The sequence below is a fragment of the Heloderma suspectum genome, chromosome 5 (genome assembly GCF_057233095.1).
Source record: "Heloderma suspectum isolate Gila_16-S chromosome 5, 16-S_ref, whole genome shotgun sequence".
NCBI classification, from domain to species: Eukaryota; Metazoa; Chordata; class Lepidosauria; order Squamata; family Helodermatidae; genus Heloderma; species Heloderma suspectum.
Window position 1 is genome coordinate 130,635,005 of NC_139462.1, and position 19,564 is coordinate 130,654,568.

At 42.5% G+C, this 19,564-nt stretch overlaps 2 protein-coding genes across 3 annotated transcripts in view; one reads left to right on the plus strand and one right to left on the minus strand.

Moving 5' to 3' along the window:
- Positions 1-909: 909 nt before the first annotated feature.
- Positions 910-16,170, plus strand: COX18 (cytochrome c oxidase assembly factor COX18). Its single transcript, XM_084857461.1, has 6 exons — positions 910-1,269; positions 6,534-6,634; positions 8,379-8,542; positions 11,196-11,317; positions 12,817-12,924; positions 14,202-16,170. Exons 1-6 carry the CDS (start codon positions 916-918, stop codon positions 14,370-14,372), a joined length of 1,020 nt encoding a protein of 339 aa, XP_084713587.1. The 5' UTR covers positions 910-915; the 3' UTR covers positions 14,373-16,170.
- A 1,449-nt stretch (positions 16,171-17,619) lies between these two features.
- RPIA (ribose 5-phosphate isomerase A) overlaps positions 17,620-19,564 on the minus strand; it is a 31,439-nt gene continuing 29,494 nt past the window's right edge. The window contains exon 9 of one of the 2 annotated variants that reach the window (XM_084857462.1): positions 17,620-19,014. In XM_084857462.1, the coding sequence (XP_084713588.1) occupies positions 18,917-19,014 (98 nt within the window). In that variant the 3' untranslated portion in view covers positions 17,620-18,916. The remainder of the gene's footprint in view (positions 19,015-19,564) is intronic. The other variant, XM_084857463.1, reaches the window with a different exon arrangement.

A 19,564-nucleotide genomic window follows, 5' to 3' on the forward strand; every position in this document is an offset into this window, starting at 1 on the left:
CCAAGTATCCAGGGCAAGTCATTTTGGCACCCGAGGCATAACTTTCCACAAGCGCCTCTCCCCCTTCCAGCCAGAATGCCCCCTCCCCCCAATAATAACACATTTAGGGCGCAACCCTAAGCAAGTCGTACAGCTATGCTCACCGAGGAATGCTGGGAGTTTTAGGGCTTGGTTCTGTCTTAACAGAACTAAGTCCTACAAATTCAGTGTTGTCTCTGTGTAAACTGTCTGTGTGTTTTTTAAATTTTGCGTATTGTATTTTCAGGGTGCAATCCTCTGCGTGTTTAGACAGAACCAAGTCCTGCAACTCCCAGCATGCCCCAGCCAGGCACCTGGTTGGGGCATGCTGGGAGTTGCAGGACTTGGTTCTGTCTAAACACGCAGATTGTGCCCGTAATTTTTTTAACCTTTGTAAACCGCCCAGAGAGCTTCAGCTATGGGGCGATATAGAAATGTAATTAACAGTAATAATAAACATGCATAGGATTGCGCCTTAAATATCTTAACACTTTACTACCCTTTCATGACACCTCAGATCAGCTACCTGGGGCAGCCACTTTGCTCTGTGTGCCCCAGACCAGCCTTGCTCAACCTGGTGGCCCTACAACTCCCAGTAGGCCCAGCCATGAGTTGTAGTAGCCCAACACATCTGGAGGGCGCGAGGTTGAGGCAGTCTGTCTTATTATTTATTACCTTTCTATACTGCCCCATAGCCAAAGCTCTCCGGCCCGTTTACAGAAGTGAACGTCAAGGTGGGTCCCAGGAGGGCAGGGAGCTCCCGTCCACCCAGACCCTGCCTTCTATTGTGTGCGAAAGCCTCGCGCTTCACTGACTGGCACGAAGCCACGCTGCTCTTCAGCCCGCGGCCGGCGGGACCCGGGGAGCGGAGCGCGCTCGAAGGCGGCGCCTGGGCGCATGCGCGCTTTGCTGAGCAAGATGGCGCCTGGAGGTGTTTCCGCTCTCTTGGCGGTTTCTTCGGCCGCGCGCGGGCTGCGCGGCCCCTGCCGCCTCCCGCTGCGCTGCGCGGGCGCTCGTGCCCTGAGTGCGCCCGCGCCCGGCGGGGGCGGCCTCGGAGACCCCTCCGCGGGCTGGGCCTGGTACGAGGCGCTGTCGTCGTCGGTGCCCGTCGCGTGGGCGGAGTCGGGCTTGGTAGCGATGCAGGCCGCGTCGGGGCTGCCGTGGTGGGCCACCGTGGTAGCCGCCAGCGCCGTCCTCCGCACCGCCCTCACCCTGCCCCTCGCCGCCCAGCAGAGCCGCGTCCTTGCCAAGGTGGGTCCCAGGAGGAGGGCAGGGAGCGCCTGAGCATGGGCAGAGTTCCTCAGGCGCTCCCTGCCCTCCTCCACAGCGGTGGTACAAGGCGCTCCGCCTTTTGACTCTGCAGTCGCGGTAGAGTTTTCCAGTGAGAGGAAACTCTCACTGGAGCGAAGGAAAGAAAGAAATCTGATGCGGCCTTAATGAACTTCATAGTAGTGGATTTTTTACTGCGTGATCTTAGACCGTAGCAGCATGAATGTGGTAGGAAGTCTGGGATATTCCTTAGGGCTCAATCCTACGCATGTTTAGACAGAAAAAAGGCCTATAGCTCCCAGCATTCCCCAGCCAGCAGGGTTGGCTGGGGAATGCTGGGAATTGTAGGACTTTTTTTTTGTCTAAACACGCGTAGTATTTCACCTTAGCTGAATTCATCAGTGCCCGTTACTTCCCACAGGATTGGAATATTGCTCGCTTGGATTGTTTGGTGCACTTCTGCTGCTGCTTCTCTCCCTTTTTTTGGCCAGTTTGTAAAACTTCCTTAGTATACCCGTCATATCAAATTATCCTAGCTTGTCATCTTCCAGACCTTTTCACACATCCATTCAGACATTGCTCCGCACCCTGATCTTTCACAGCCTGCAACTTGCATACTTTTAGGAACCATGTATAACAGGGATGGAGAGCCAGAATGGGGTGGGGGATGAAACCACACACACACACACCACCCTCTGGATGGCATCAGTGAGTGTGGCTACAGATGTGAAAGCCCGGGAAAATTCGGGAAAAAGCCATTTTTTCCAAGGACCATTTTTGTTTTTTTTTTCTAAAAAATGGAACAGCTTTGGATGAGGAAATATCTTCTTCTTGAATTTAAGACAAAGTATTTATATATTTTTACCCATCTTTTACTCCCCCCTCCCCCGATTTCTAAAAACTATGTAATAATACTTTGTATGTCTTGAAATAATGTCTGGAAATAATAAAACCATGGGGGGGATTTATTTATTTATTTATTTCATTTCTATATCACCCAATAGCCGAAGCTCTCTCGGCAGAGAATTCCTCTCTTTAAGATTCCCAGCATAGTTATTTCTTTCATTCCTTATTAAAATTATTGATCTAAATTATATTTTACTGATATATGTTTATGCTCAGTTTCCCAGCATGTGAGTAGAGTCATCATTGTGCATTCTTGACAATAAATGTGCATGACAGCTTGGGTTTTGTTCTATAGAGTCCTGTGTTTTTGATGCTGTAGCAGTCTTTTAATGTAGGGCTAATCTATTCAGACAATAATTACAAATTTACTAACTGAGTTTACTTTTAAAAGTTTTAAAATATAATGGTAATTTTATAAGCAAACTAAGTCATACATCCCCATTATGGATCACTGCCTTGTTGTGGCAAAGGGGCTTGCGTAACTCAGTGAAGCCATAAGCTATGCTGTGCAGGGCCACCCAAGACGGACAGGTCATGGCAGAGAGTTCTGACAAAATGTGGTCCACTGGAGAAGGAAATGGCAACCCACTCCAGGATTCTTGCCAAGAAAACCCCATGGAACGTATCACAAGGCTAAAAGAGATGACGCCGGAAGATGAGCCCCTCAGGTCGGAAGGTGTCCAATATACTACTGGGGAAGAGCAGAGGGTATTTCCAAGTAGCGCCAGAAAGAATGAAGTGGCTGGGCCAAAGCCAAAAGGACACTCAGCTGTGGATGTGTCTGGTGGTGAAAAGAAAATCCGATGCTGTAAAGAACAATATTGTTTAGGAACCTGGAATGTCAGATCAATGAATCAAGGTAAGCTGGAGGTGGTCAAACATGAGATAGCAAAATTGAACATCGACATCTTGGGAATCAGCAAACTAAAATGGACAGGCATGGGTGAATTTAATTCAGGTGACCATCATATCTACTATTGTGGGCAAGAATCCCTTAGAAGAAATGGAGTAGCACTCATAGTCAATAAAAGGGTGGGAAAAGCAGTAGTCGGGTACAATCTCAAAAACAATAGAATGATCTCAGTACGAATCCAAGGCAAACCATTCAACATCACAGTAATTCAAGTCTATGCCCCAACCACTGATGCCGAAGAAGCTGAGGTTGATTGGTTCTATGAAGACCTACAACACCTTCTAGAACTAACACCCAAAAAAGATGTCCTCTTCATCATAGGGGATTGGAATGCTAAAGTAGGAAGTCAAGAAATCACTGGGATAACAGGCAGGCATGGCCTTGGTGTACAAAATGAAGCAGGACAAAAGCTAATAGAGTTTTGCCAAGAGAACACGCTGATCATAGCAAACATGCTTTTCCAACTACACAAGAGGCAACTCTACACATGGACATCACCAGATGGTCACTATCGAAATCAGATTGATTATGTCCTTTGCAGCCAATGATGGAGAAGCCCCATACAGTCAGTAAAAACAAGACCTGGAGCTGACTGTGGCTCAGATCATGAGCTGCTTCTTGCAAAATTTTGGCTTCAATTGAAGAACGTAGGGAAAACCACTAAACCATTCAGGTATGACCTAAATCATATCCCTGATGAATATACAGTGGAGGTGAGGAATAGATTTCAGGGATTAGACCTGATAGACAGAGTGCCAGAGGAACTATGGACGGAGGTCCGTAACATTGTTCAGGAGGCAGCAACTCAATCCATCCCAAAGAAAAAGAAATGCAAGAAAGCCAAGTGGCTGTCTGATATGGCTTTACAAGTAGCTGAGGAAAGAAGGGAAGCGAAAAGCAAGGGAGAAAGGGGAAGATATATCCAACTGAATGCAGAGTTCCAGAGAATAGCAAGGAGAGACAAGAAGGCCTTTTTAAATGAACAATGCAAAGAAATCAAGGAAAACAACAGAATGGGAAAGACTAGAGATCTCTTCAAGAAAATCGGAGATCTCAAGGGAACGTTTTGTGCAAAGACGGGCATGATAAAGGACAAAGAAGGCAGGGACCTAACAGAAGCAGATGAGATTAAGAAGAGGTGGCAAGAATACACAGAAGAACTATACAGGAAAGATCTGAATGTCCCTGATAGCCATGATAGTGCGGTCACTGAACTTGAGCCGGACATCCTTGAGAGTGAAGTCAAATGGGCCTTAGGAAGCATTAGTAACAACAAAGCTAGCGGAGATGACAGTATTCCAGCTGAGCTATTTAAAATCCTAAAAGATGCTGTTAAAGTGCTGCATTCAATATGCCAACAAATTTGGAATACTCAACAATGGCCGCAAGACTGGAAAAGGTCAGTTTACATTCCAATTCCAAAGAAGGGCAATGCCAAAGAGTGTTCAAACTACCGCACAATTGCGCTCATTTCACATGCCAGCAAGGTGATGCTCAAAATCCTACAAAATCCTAGGCTTCAGCAGTATGCGAACCGAGAACTACCGGAAGTACAAGCTGGGTTTCGAAGAGGCAGAGGAACTAGAGATCAAATCGCCAACATTCGCTGGATCATGGAGAAAGCAAGAGAATTCCAGAAAAATGTCTATTTCTGCTTCATTGACTACGCTAAAGCCTTTGATTGTGTGGATCACAACAAACTGTGGCAAATTCTGAAAGTGATGGGAGTACCAGACCACCTTACCTGTCTCCTGAGAAACCTGTACGAGGGTCAAGAAGCAACAGTAAGAACCAGACATGGAACAACTGAGTGGTTCAAAATTGGGAAAGGAGTACGACAAGGCTGCATATTGTCACCCTGCTTATTTAACTTATATGCAGAGTACATCATGAGAAATGCCGGGTTGGATGAATCAGAGGTCGGAATTAAGATTGCCGGCAGAATTATCAACAACCTCCGATATGCAGACGATACCACCCTAATGGCAGAAAGCGAAGAGGATCTCAAGAGCCTCTTGTTGAGGGTGAAAGAGGAGAGTGCAAAAGCTGGTTTGAAACTCAACATTAAGAAAACTAAGATCATGGCATCTGGCCCCATCACTTCCTGGCATATGGAAGGGGAAGAAATGGAAGCAGTGACAGATTTTACTTTCTTGGGCTCTAGGATCACCGCAGACGGTGACTGTAGCCATGAAATTAAAAGATGCTTGCTCCTTGGGAAGAAAGCTATGGCAAACCTAGACAGCATAGTAAGAAGCAGAGACATCACCTTGCCGACAAAGGTCCATCTAATCAAAGCTATGGTTTTCCCAGTAGTAATGTATGGCTGTGAGAGCTGGACTATAAGGAAGGCTGAGTGCCGAAGAATTGATGCTTTTGAACTGTGGTGCTGGAGAAGACTCTTACGAGTTCCCTGGACTGCAAGCAGGTCCAATCAGTCCATCCTAAAGGAAATCAACCCTGAGTGCTCATTGGAAGGACAGATCCTGAAGATGAAATATTTTGGCCACCTAATGCGAAGAGAAAACTCCCTGGAAAAGACCCTGATTCTGGGAAAGACTGAAGGCAAAAGGAGAAGGGGACGGCAGAGGATGAGATGGCTAGATAGCATCACCGATGCAATGAATATGAACTTGAGCACGCTCCGGGAGAGAGCGCAGGACAGGAAGGCCTGGCGTGCTATGGTCCATGGGGTTACGAAGAGTCCGACACGACTGAACAACAACAACAACAAGTCATACATAAAAAAAATGTTAGGAACGGTAAGGCTGCTTTATGTTCCTAAAGCCGGCCTCCTCAACCTGGTCCTCTCCAGTAGTTTTGGATGGACTGTGGTGCCCAGCATTCCTGACCATTGGCCATGCTGTCTGAGGCTGATGGGAGCTGAAGTCCAAAATATCTGGAGGGCACCAGGTTGGGGAAGGCTGTCTTAAAGCAACAAAGTGACTTCAGATCTGTGAAGAGCACTAAAAAATAAATATTGCTTATTTTTCCATTTCTCCCCAAATTCCAATTTTCCCCTGAAAAAACAGAGGAAATTGGGGGTTTTTTCCATGATCTCAAAATTTCTGGACATTTTACATCTCTAGGGGTGGCCACCCTGGCCATTTTGCCTTTCTCTGTGCTCTCAGCACAGAGAAAGTGACTCGGCCAGCACGGCTCCAATCCAAGATCAGAGGTAACAGCAGGATTCCTCCAGAGGTCAGGACATCATCCCTCATCTATGGCAACTGCACAATTTGTGTTTCTTCAGTAGTCTACTAATGTAGTGATGCTAAAAAGCACAAGTCCCACATTTTTTATGGTACTCAAGATGTCCAGGGCTAAATCAGCATTAAAGTTAAGATATGACTCTTTAGGGAAGAGCACCTGAAGAAAGCAGTACTTTATTGGTTTATAACTAAGTCTCCTGTGTCCTTTCAGCTAGTTGGAAAACTTGCAGCCTGAAATTCAAAGCCTAGCCAAGCATCTTCGCTATGAAGTTTCAGTTTGTGCAAAACAACGGGGTTGGTCTGAAAAGTTATCCAGGTAAGAGCATTTGAACAGTATCCTAATTAATCCAGCTAGAATAATTATGAAAGTTCTTTAGTATTTAACATTTGGATTAGTCATGATCACTGCAAACCACATACTGATGTGCCTGAAAGATTCCCATGTGAATGGTGGTTGTGTAGTGGGGCACCCATGAAATGTATAATTGTTCTGTGTTTTGTATTCCAGCTTAGACTTCCACTGTTCTCTGTGCTGCCCACAGACGCATCTCCAGGATATGCTCTTCCCTTTCTGTACTTTCTATCAAACCTTTGTACATACTCTAGTCACCCCTTTTAGAAATCAATGTAACCTCCTCCTTACTGTCTACTCTCCTGTTTTTGTTCAGAATGTTTTTGTTAAACTACCTTGTTTCCCCATTACTATGACCACATAATGTTTATATTTTATTTATTAATATTTATTATTTTATTTAAAGCCAAAATGGTTCCCAGAGTGGCTTACAGAACAATAAAAAACAAGACAGTCCCTGCCCTCAGGTGTACAGTTTAAAAGACATGACACAGAAGAAAAAGGGGATGGGAAGGAAGGGAGGGAGGAAAAAGGCAAGCTCAGGCACCAATTCCTAAAGTTACTGTTCTCCTCTGTCCTGTCCCTAGTATTCATCTTCAAACCTCTGTATTATTTGTCTGAGCATGATTTACAGCACCTAGCTAGGGTAGTCTTCTATGCATTGCAGTTGCCTGAAAGGGTCTTACAGCCCAGTATTATGCACATTTACTCAGAAGTAAGTCCCACTGAATTCAGTGGTGCTTATACCCAAGTAAATATGCATAAGATCCAGGATTAGGAAATGGCCCATTGGGTCAGGAACGCAAAGGCTGCAATTCTAATCAAGCATACTGGGGACTCTTTGAAAGTCAGTGAAAATTACTTCTGAGTAAAAATGTTTAGGCTGCAATCTTATGCATACATGCTATGAAATAAGTACCATTGAATTTAGTGGGGGTTTACTTCTGAGGGGATCCTGTCCTTAGGATTTGGCTGTTTGTTTTCAGTTTACAAAACTGACTTTTCTCCTGCTGGCTCCACACCAGCTCAGTGAAAAATAATGCTGTGGGAAAAAATGGGGTGAAAGAGAGAAGAGAAGGGGTTAGATGTTTGCTAATCTATCTCCTGGTTCTGCTGCTTTTCAGATCTGCCAGTGCCTTTTCTTCTCCATAATACATGTAAACTGTGCTGTGCAAAACAAAATACTTCTCCCCCCCCCCCTTAAAAATCCATGGATTTGCATGATTCTGCTCACAGTGATGAGCAGAATTATATATTTTTTCCAGTGTGGATTTGATTCTGGAACATTTAGAATGTAGTGGAGTTGAGTAGACTGGCAAATAAAACCAGTAGATTAATGTATAAAAAATAATACTATTGTGTGGGGATTGTGGGGTTAAATATAGGAATGTTACATAAAAGAAAAATACTTGAACCATGAGTAACAGGCATTGTTGCACAAAAAGTGAAAAATAGTTTTGCCAATAGGTTCCTGATTTAATTTGAATGTAGTGTCCAGTGTCTTATTTAAGAAAAGCTGTATGAGATTTACACACCAATCCTAAGCATGGGTAATGTCCATGATACTTCCGCTACCTATAAAGTCTGTATAAGACTGTAATCCTGTACTCTCAAATGTGTACATTCCACTGGACTTACTTCTTAGTGTACATATATAGGGTTGTACTTTTAGTCTACGGAATTGTGTTTTGCTTGTCTTTTCAACCAGGTTCTATTTCAAGAAGAATCTGAAAAGGATTGTTTCAGAGCTGTACGTTCGAGATAATTGCCACCCTTTCAAGGCCAGCCTGCTCATATGGATACAGATTCCAGTATGGGTCTTTGTTTCTATAGCTTTGCGTAACCTCAGTGTTGGTAGGGGAGTGTCTGAAGGTAATAATTTTAAACTTGTTTTGTAAAATAAATGTGTTTTGTCCCAAATCCCTTTTCTTAACCAGTAGTTTAACAAAAGTGACTCATTTCAAGTTTAAGACACCTTGTTAGCTATTTAACAACCTAGTGTAAAATAGTATTAATCCTGCACTAGAATAGCCTTTTCTTTGCGATGCAGAAGCTAGCAATCTGCTAAAAGGAGCTGTCATTCTATGTAAAGATACTAAATTCCGAATATAACAAATGTGATGAACTCTTGAGAATTAACCGTTTGAAAATATAATGTACAAAGTAGTCCAACACTGTGAGATGTTGACTTCGTACCCCGCAATAGATGAAATGCTTAGTCTAATCACAGAACAGCTAAGTTGTGGAAGACCAATAATGTAACACGTTGAAGTCAAGATTGGGGGTGGTATTTAAGTGGGAACATTATTCAAGTCGAAACAGTAGTTTCTTCTCCCTGTAGCAAAACAATAGAGTTGTAACAGGCTAGTGGTGGAAACTGTCTCCATAGTGAGCATGTTCCTCTTTAGACATAATGCTCTCATTCTCTTGTGTTGCAGAAGTGAGTTGTCCGAAGCTCATTGGGGACTTGGTGCCTCTTCCTTTGACCCTATGACCAGTTTTGCATATAACGGCAACCCACTGGTTCAACAATCAATGGGTTGTCATGCATGAGCAGAGATGAGTGAGCACACTGCCACCTGCATGGCCACCACTTCTGCTTTTACTGCACAACGCATGATTGGCTCCTATGTAGGTTGTGTAGTGTGGGGCTAAACAACCCAGCGGTTAACCCATGGTTTGTTGTTGTTTTAACCCCTGGGTTGTTTAGCCCCTAAACAATCAGTCCGGGTTTGCATGTTCACAACTTACCAAGGTTGTGGTTCACAGCGCCTTGCTCCCCTGTATACTTGCTATATCCCCGTCAAACTAGAGCTTCACATCCATATTGGTCTTCTCCTCTTGACCATGAATAGGAAAAGGACAGTGGTGAAATTGGCGTTTGCTACTAATCTTGGTTGTGTTCTCAATTTAATTCAACTTAATTAAATATTCATTTCTTATGAATGAACTTGATGTAGGCCTGACAGATTACTATACACAGAAACATGTAATTTCAGTGTGCATGAGGTTTTGTGGGGAAAATATAAATAATTGTGCCAACTGATGATGATGATGGGTATCTGCTTCTGTATATCGATATTATTACATGAACAATATATGATTAGCCTTGAAAACAACTTCCTGCTGACCAGTAGCCTTAATGGTAGGCTTAACACAGGGGTGGGCAACTTGTGGCCCTCTTGATGTTTGGGCCTACAACTCGCATCAGCCCTAGCCAGCATAGCCAGTGTTGAGGGATGATGGGAGTTGTGGCTCTCCAGATGTTTGGGCTTACAAGTTGCCCATCTTTGTTTTAACAGAAGGAATTATTCTGGTTGCATTCAGAGATAATACTAAATCCTGGTTTAGCATGAACAAGAATTAGCCACAGCAGGCCTCACACATTCCTCCTGCCCTTCCTCCCCAGCAGAGAGTGGGAGGGATGGGGGCTGGTTTGTAAAAAATGTCTTCCAGAAGCAGTTTGTAACAACCTTTGTTTTTCCCCTCGTATGTGAAGTAGAGCACTTCCTCGCAACACTAAATCATGATTTAATGTTACAAGTGAACATAGCCAGTGGGCTGGCTTGCACATTATAACAGCAAATCATGGTTAATTAACCTGCGATTTGCCGTGGTACAAGTTGGTTACAGTTTCAGTATGCAGCCTCTGATCAGCCTGATTGTTAGTTGCTCCATGACATGCAAACCCGGACACTTTGGATGGTGTGTGGGTTAAACAACCCAGAATTAACCTAAGAACTGATCAGAGGTCAACTTTGGATTGTTTAACTCACAAACAACCCAAAGTGTCTGGGTTCACATGTCACAGAGCAACCTATGATCCGGCCAACTGGAGGCTGCATATTCAAATTAGAAGTGGCTCACGCCCAGCACATACCACAGGAAATCATAGGTTAATTAACCCATATTTGCTACCATTATATGCAAACTGGATCAGTGTCTGTCTCTTGAACATGCAGCTTTGAATTTTGGGTGTTGGGCTTTGAATTTTCAGTGTCATACAGTTAGGAGCAGCCTCTCAGTTGGTCTTAATGGTCATGAGGGAGCATAGATAAGGGAGATGGTGTCTAAGCAAGCCAATAAAAAGCTATTCACAGGAGACTGCAGGCAACCAGTTTAATCTCTGATGCATTGCTGTACTGTGCATTCAGAAGCCCAGACATATCTGGTGTCTAGCACATTCTGCATTGGTTGAAGCGGCTGACAGAGTTTTAAGAACAGCACCAATTTCGAGCACACTGCAGGAACCTTTGCTGAGGTTATGTAGTTTATCCAAGAAGAAAGGTTGGAGCTTGTTTCACCAGCATGCGTTCTTAGCCACAGCTGTAGCCTGACTTTCCAGGTGCAATGATGGATTGCAGGGGCTGCAAATCAGAAGCTGCCAATCATTTCTCCATGAGCTGCCAATGATCTTTCCCTGTCTGGATTCAGACTAACTGCTCAGCCCTATCCCTGCCAAACAATAGCCAGATTCTATATAGTTAACAGAAATATGCCAGTTATGTGTGTGTGTCTTCAACAGGGTTTTCCATTCAGGAACAGCTTTCCACAGGAGGTATACTCTGGTTTATGGACCTCACTGTACCTGACTCAACTTGGATTTTGCCGATCACTCTTGGAATTCTCAATCTGCTGATAGTGGAGGTATTGAAGGATAGAGTTGAGACTATTATAAAATCATATCTACTACAGTTCTTTAGCTGGCTTGTAATTAACTGCATTAACTTGAGCATGCTCCGGGAGAGAGCGCAGGACAGGAAGGCCTGGCGTGTGGTCCTTGGGGTCACGAAGAGTCAGACACGACTGAACAACAATTAACTGCATTGCAAGTAGCACAGCAGTTTCTCAGTAGAAAGAGAGGACAACAAACAATTGTATATCTACACTCTTACATTTGAGGCAAAATATTGCAGTTGCCAAGATGGTGTTTAGTAACCATGCCAGTATTTTAATTTCAGTTTGGAAATTTTATGGCTTTGCTAGTGAGCACAATAGATTTTACAGATTTACTGGCACAGTTGCAGATGATGTGCCAAGATCCAAATAGCCTCGATAGGCACAACGTAAGTTTGTTCTTTTCTGGTGGAGATTATCCAGAAGTGGGTTACTCCTCTCACTTGTTTCAGAGGCAGAATTATAGAAATGTCTTCACGCTTGTTCCCTTTTCAGTTGGAGGCGATTCCCCTATTTCCAGTCCTGCCTGCTTCAAAGTAACAGGGCTTTCACAGAGCTCCAATTCTGTGAACTTCCTTTGTCATAATAGCAGCCAGCTGCAATATTTTTTTTTACCTGACAGTTTATCCACCCCTAACAAGGGAAACAACTGCCACATGTCTGCTGTATGCCCCATGGAGGAGAGAATTAAAATAGGCTGCAAATAGGGGTGGAATGAGCTCCTGATAACTGTTTGTCTCTGGAAGGCTTGATCCTGGTTTGTACAGGCCTGGTTAGTCCAGGTTGTTCCACCACTAAGTGAACTTCGCACATTCACCATCACCCCTCCCAATTTTCCTTCCCCACATTGGTGTTTGTTGTTTTGCTGTCAGTATATTTAGGATTCCAAGGGAATACATAGCCTCATGCCCCATTTAAGTTATTCATCAAGAAGGCTCAAAATGCATAAAGTAAAAGGATCTGCTGGGGCTTCATTGGCCTCCAGTTCCCCATCACAGATTTGCAGAAGGGTAGAAGGCAGCTTCCTAGTCTGCAGGACTCAACCCCATTCATAAAAGATAAGCCCTTTTCTCTCCTGCTCTGGAATATGTTACATTTGTGCTCTAATTCGCTTTCTATCCCTAATTATTTCTGTAATAAAAAGTGTATTTGATTATTCTAATCTCTGGTTCTTCTCTTGTTGCTAACTCCCCATTGGAGAGAGACCAGTTTTAGCTCCATTATTTTTCCCCACCTGGGTGCCCTGATCCTTGCCATATTGCCATGTGGCTATTCTAACAGATCCAAATATATGTTCTTGTGGTACAAGTGTATGCAGGTGCACACATGTATATGAGGACAAGTGACGGCACATAAAAAATTAGCTCATTTGACCTGAACATCCCAATTATTGAGCTTCATATTTGCATTATCATCCCAGGTGACACTTGTTTCCTTATACTTACTGAAAGTGCCATTTGTCCTTCTAGATTTTTGCCTTGCGAAAAACGGAACCATCCAAAGTTCAGAAGTATGCCACTAACTTCTTTCGAGGAGTGTCTGTACTTATGATCCCAGTTGCTGCAACTGTACCTTCAGTAAGTAATTTAGAGCAGTAGTATTGGGTGGGTAATGTCCTTTCTTCCAAGCCCCGGTGTGCTTTGAGAAACACATTGCTGATGAGCCCCTAGTTTTCCTGTATGGAGCTTGGAAATGCTTTTGTGCAGTGGCTTCCTTTTAAGATGGAATGCCACATGCAGAATAATAATCTGCAGCATAGTGTATAAATGTTGAATATTGAAGATACCCTGTGCCGTTCCTGTTGGGGAGGGGCCATGGCTCCCCATTTGAGTACATGCCTTATGTGCAGAAGGTCTCTGGTTCAGTCCCTGGCGTTCTCAATTTAAAAGGAGCAGATAGCGGGTAACGTAAAGATCTGAGGCCCTGGGCAGTTTGTGCCCGTCAGAGTAAACAGCAGTGCGCTAGATGCACAAGTCTTGCTTAGTGTAAGGCAGCTCCCTATGTTTGGATTCATTTTTTAAGCTGTGTGTATGTAAAAGTGTAACACACTACTTCCAAATGTTCTTTGCTTCCAAGACTGAACGACTTGCTCCGGAAACCTCTTACAGCAGAAAACCATGAGAATATGCCTGTTTTTCCTTTGGAAAACATGTAGGCCACATTATTATTTAATATTATAATACTACATTTGTATCCCACAAATTTGCATCAAGGAGTTCAGCGACACAATACTGGGGTGTTGTGTGACTGGGCCAAGGTCTCTCAATAAGCATGATGGCTTACCAGGGATGTGAACTCAAGTCTTCCCTGTCCCAGTCCAGGTTTGTCTGCTAGGCTGCTCTACTCTGCTCATAAAGAAAAATTTGTGCTTTCATCTGAGACGTTAAAAGTCATTGAATTGTATCCAATGGTACCAGTCCCTAGTGCAAAGCTACTATCACAGTTTTTATTCTTGCACAAGTGTGAAATTCAGTTCTTGGATTCTACTTGTGCAAGCTGTTGCAAATTACGACTTTATTAGACTAGGCGTTGCTAGCATAATGTTGGCTATAACCCATTAATCTTAAATGATCCTGTGTAAAATGTTGCTTCTAAGAGGCTTTTTTTAAGGCTTCATAAATTGTAAGAGCCAGATGTAGTAGTCTGAGTATCTGACTAAGACCAGGACGATCCAGGTTCAAAATGGAGGGAGAGTGCCTTGGATGCCATATTGAGCTCCTAAAATCTAATTAAATAAATCTAGTTTTTCATTTCTGGATATTCCTAAAACAATGGTAACATGTGTTCACTTGGAATTGTAATACCTGTACTGCACCTTTGCTTAGCTGAAAGTAGTATTTCTTTTTTATTGTAGTCCATGGCTTTGTACTGGATGTCCTCAAGTTTCATGGGTCTTTCGCACAACCTTCTCCTGCGTTCTCCTGGTTTCCGTAGACTGTGCTACATACCTCAGACCAAGTCTGATTCAGACACTCCTTACAGAGATATTGTTGCTACATTCTATGTAAAATATTTCTTGAAGTGATATATTTGTACTTTGGGAAGACCTCTGCTACAGCCTGAAGTGATTGAAATTGAGTAATGCTCCATTGAAAGATTCATATTTAATGTGGCCCCTTCATTGAAGTAATGGTAACTGGCATTATGTTTATTTTGGTAATAAAGAAGTTCGTATCACTAAGATGTGTTGGGCAGGCTGCTGACGTGTTGGCAGAGTAGGGAAATGTGTGCATCTCTGCCCTGGTAATTATTTTGTGAGTGACTACTTCAGAATCTCCAGAATGGTATGCATCTTCTAAAAGATGTTGCCCTTATGGGTGCAGTGAAGGTCTTGGATGCATAAATGTGTCGTGTCGTAAAAGCTCAAGCCTGAATAAAAATAACTCTGTGCTTAAGTAATCACAAGGAGGAATCAGTCTGCTGCTAGACTGCTAAGCATAATCCCTTCTGTAGAATGGGTACCTGAGTTGTGGAACAGTGAAGATGAGGCTGTCCTGTTTTATACTGCAAATTAGAAAGGGAATAGAGAGCAACAGGACTTTTCCCCCACCCCTCACATTCTATCCCATCTACTGTAGTCGCGTTCGGTCACCACAGTTAAAACTCTGTATGAAGAGGGAAAACTGTCAGTTGCCCATTGGTTTTTAAGAGATTCCTACCTTTGCTGGTTCTTTTGAAAGTAATATCTTAGGATTGAGATTTTATGTGGACTTTTGAGGTGGTTGTATTTATTCAGCTTGTTTAATGCACTGGCTGAAATGGTTAAATTGAGAGGGACTAGGACTAATCCCACACTTACATAGGAGCAAACCCCACTGAAGTTAGGAGGACTTGTTCTGCCAATGCACAGGGTCAGGCTGCAAATCTACTAGTACAGTAATGACACACAGCCATCAGTTAGTTTACCAGTTCAGGAGATATTAGTTACACCACTACTAAAGATTTATTTAGATTTTAAACAGTTCATATACATTATCTTCTACTTCTCAGAATAATCTTATAAGGTTGGTCAGTATTCTCCCCATATTGCAGTTTGGAAGCTGAGAGAGTGAGTAGCTTGGCTTACACTTCCTTATGAATCTATGGCACAGATGTAAGGCAAAGCACAGCCTTCTTCATTCATACCTCAGTCTCAGTCACTATGCTACATCAGCTCTTACGAAAATATTTTTAGCCTGCCTTTCTATTGAAAGTACTTAACAGTGGCTTACAAAAAATTAAAATGCAATCAACAGCAGATACAAAGGATATTTTGTATTAGGATATAGTCCAGATTAAAATGCCAGGAAAATTAAAAATGTTCAGTCTTACAATGTTTTTCTATGCAGCTTATTTGATTTGTAACCTGCCTTTCTACCAAAAATGATACTCAAGGTGGCTTACAGCCATAACTAAAATTGCCTAAAAGTACAAATAAAACAATTACAGAATTCTTTTAAAAGCACCCAACCCAACAGATTCACTTACAGGCCCAAGGCCTTGAATAAAGAGGTCTTTTCTTGACAGTGCCTCTGTATAACCTGCCAGTGGAATAGAGAAGGAGCCATCTTGCCCTTCCTGGGCAGAGAGTTAACTTGCGGGAAAGGTAAATGGCAAGGTAAGGTTACAACACTTACTAGGAACAAGGTATCAGGATGAACTCCCACGGCTAAGTATTGTAGGATTTGCAATTCCCACTAAAAATATTATACTTATTTAAAGTCCCCTCTTGTGGTCTTTTGAAGTCATCAAAGGATCAGGAGCCATGCTAATAGACAACCCAGGGGGAAAATATCTATGGCAAACAAACGGTATAAACATCCGCAGCCAGAAAATAAAGTTTTAACAAAATCAATCTGTGACCAGACCATCACTAATCCCAAAGCAAATATAGATAAGGCTTAAGGAAAGTGGCTATTGGTGCATTAGGCAAATCACTGCAGAAATGTGGAGCCTCACTTGGCCATTCATTGCTCCCTGTCACCATCTTGATAGGAGTGCTGCGTTGTTAATTATGCATAAAGCAAGCCCTCTTGCAAAGGAGCACCAGTGACTGGGCTATGCAGTGTGGGCTAAAGGCCACCTTTTACTAATACTTTAATAAGTCACATTTTTCACATTAGGGAATTGATGACTTGGGGCTATTTTAGTTAGCACTAAAATGTGGGGTTAGATCCAGGATCTGCCGTCCTTGAGAGGAAGGGCTCCACTTGATTTTTGAAGATCCCCTACCCTAACACCACAGTTTACCCTCCGGAACTGTGTGGCACATTTGGTCCCCACCTGCACATGGTGACCAATCCCTACAAGGTGTTTTGGGCAGCATCAAGTGCAATGTAACAGAGCAATCCCAAACGTGTTTACTCACTGAAAAGTCCTACCGTTCAATGTGGCTTACTATGCATAGGCTTGCACTCGAAGTGCACAAACCATATAATGTGCCTCAGATTCCTGTGCAAAATAGGGATGCTGTGGCAAACACAGGTGCTCCTAAGCAGACAGAAAAATGGCAAATACTCCTTGATTGAAAGTATATCCGTTGCCTTTCTTTTGGAAATAGGATTTAAAAGTTTATGACTCACATTTATTACTGAATTCACTGTTAAATCTTACCTCAATTTTTGAAAGCAGTAAACTTCACTTTTCTCAGGATGAAGATAGGTTTCCATTTAGCTTGTAATATGCACTGCAGTTTTGTAATGTTACCATTGAGTTTCCATTGTTTTGAAATGCCAAAAAAGAAACGTCTTTGGAAAAAAGGAGAGTGCCTTTCACTTGAGCAGCTTGTTGGTGAACACAAGCCACCCCTAAGTTTCAAACTCGCCGATTATTCAGATGTGTACATTAACGGAAGCAAAATAAATAGGGCATATTTAGATCATCCCAGAGAGTATCAAATGTAACTATTGGATTTTGTGTGAAATTCAATTCTGCTAAGACAAAAAATTGAATATTTTAAGAGGCTGCTTTGGTATGTCCCCTTAATTTGTAATTTTTTTTACAGAAAGAACCCCCCCCCCCCCAACAACTGTCAGGTCATGCATACTAAAAAGAGATTAAAAGTATAAGATGTGGTAATGGCCTTTTGCTTGGATGGGTTAAAAAAAAATTCAAGGAAGATATATCTATCCGTGGCTATATTTAGCTACCATGGCTAATATTCTCCAAAGGTAAGGTACTGATGAATACCAGATGCTGGGAATAAGCAACTGGGGATGCCAACCACCTTTATGCCTTAGTTGTGAGCTTCCAAATGTATACGGCAAGATGATAGATGAGACAGACCATGGGCTGATACAGGAAGGCATTTTTTAAAAAATGAAGTCAACTAGGAAGGTATTGTAACACACATGCACAAACAAAACAAGTACACAAAAAGGCTGACATTAGAGCTCTTTATTTCAGTGTCTAAAACAGGTAAAGCAATGAGTCATATTTCTGACTTAAAGTACCATGCAAAAAACACGTTGAAATAGAGTATGACACATTTTGAATGTGCCTTGCTCTTGCTACATTAATATATCCATCCAGGAAGACTCAATTCTTGTTTGCATTTAGATATAACATTCTGTGAATAATACAAAGAACCAGCTATGCTCAACATGAATTGGGCTCTAAATTTTGTTCAACAGTTCAGGTGGCTTGACAGAAGTGACTCTCTATGCAAATCAACTGGAATGTAAACTCTCTCACTCATTGGAAAGGGCCAACAAAAGGGTTAAAACATGTCTTAAGTACCAAACATCTGACCAAATCATACATTACCTACAGTTGTCTGGGAGACACTGTGGCAAGGCTTCTTCTGTGCCACTTAGGAAACAATTGAAAGTGGCTTGTGCACATGGGGCTGGTGCCATAGTTAACCGCCACTGTTGGCTTGGGCCAATGGTAATGGTCAAGGATGCAACAATGGTGCCGGCCCAATGCACCTGATCCCCTTCTTTCAGACATTTACCAGAGCAATGGGAATAGCTACAGTGCTGCAGAAAATGACTAGTCAGTTCTAAAAAGAACTCAACGTTCCATTCTTATTATCAATATCAACTGCACAAATATCAGCTGCACTATCTGCTGGGACAAGCTAAACATCCTCTGTTACTAAAAAGAGTTATGGTAAAATTATTAAAAGGCATAAATTATAGAACCAAAAAGATTCCAATAAGGCATTTGTGAGTACCAACTGGATGCTGGATACCCTTTCATGTAAATGCACCTTGGTTTTTTGGGTTTAAACACCACACCACAAGCTGCATTTACTATCTTCCTCCCAGCAGACACATTCTAAGCAGCCAGATGGTTCAAGTTTTGTATAAAATATTCTTTTTGTTAAATGTTTTGTATAAAAACGAAGTGAAAACAATTTAAAATGCTCAGAATGTTTGATCACTTAAAAATAGATTACATTAAAAGTAAAAAATAGATTTTAAGGTAACATTCACTTTCAGTATTACTGAAAATCTGCTGGACCTTCTACTTAATGCACTGAGATCTGTACAGACACATTTTAAGGCAACATGTCAGGTTGGCACCATGATGATAAACTGTATGCAATGGGCTGAAGGCGAAGTGGATTTGGGGAGCTGAATGTGGTCAGTGGACTGGCTTCTCACGTACACTGACAGAGCCATCTTCCATGCCAAAATAAACTCGCTCTGCCATGTTGATAAAGAGCCCTGTTTCTACCACCCCTAGAAGAGAAAAGACAAATTACTTTTAATTGCCATTCAACTACTCTGCGTAGTAAGTGCTGGTCTACCTTACAGGGTTGATATAAAAACAACTGAGATTAGTTTTCAAAGCTCTCTGTAAAATCAGGTAAAACTCCTTCCCACCTCCTTGTCCCTTCTTGAGGCAGAAACTACACATTACATTGATTGTGTAGCATGTAGCTGAGCATTACTTTAGTATAACTGCACAAAGCCCCAATTTGGCTCAGGACCACCATACACCAGGAGGGGCAGATTAAACCTCCCCCAACTCATTTGCTTCTTGAAATTTCACTCCGACGCACTGGGATTAAAAAAAAATGGGGATGGATAGATTAGATGGCATATATGGGATAAAAGGGGAGGCAGAAGATAGGTTAGGATCTACTGGTAGATCTGAGTGATTTGCAGTAGATCTCCAAGGGTTTCTAACTCGCAACAGTTTAAAAGTTGCACATAAAACTGTACGTAAAAATATCATAAGCCATATCTGAACCTTGTGCTAATCCCTTCATCCTTTGCCTCAGCATTT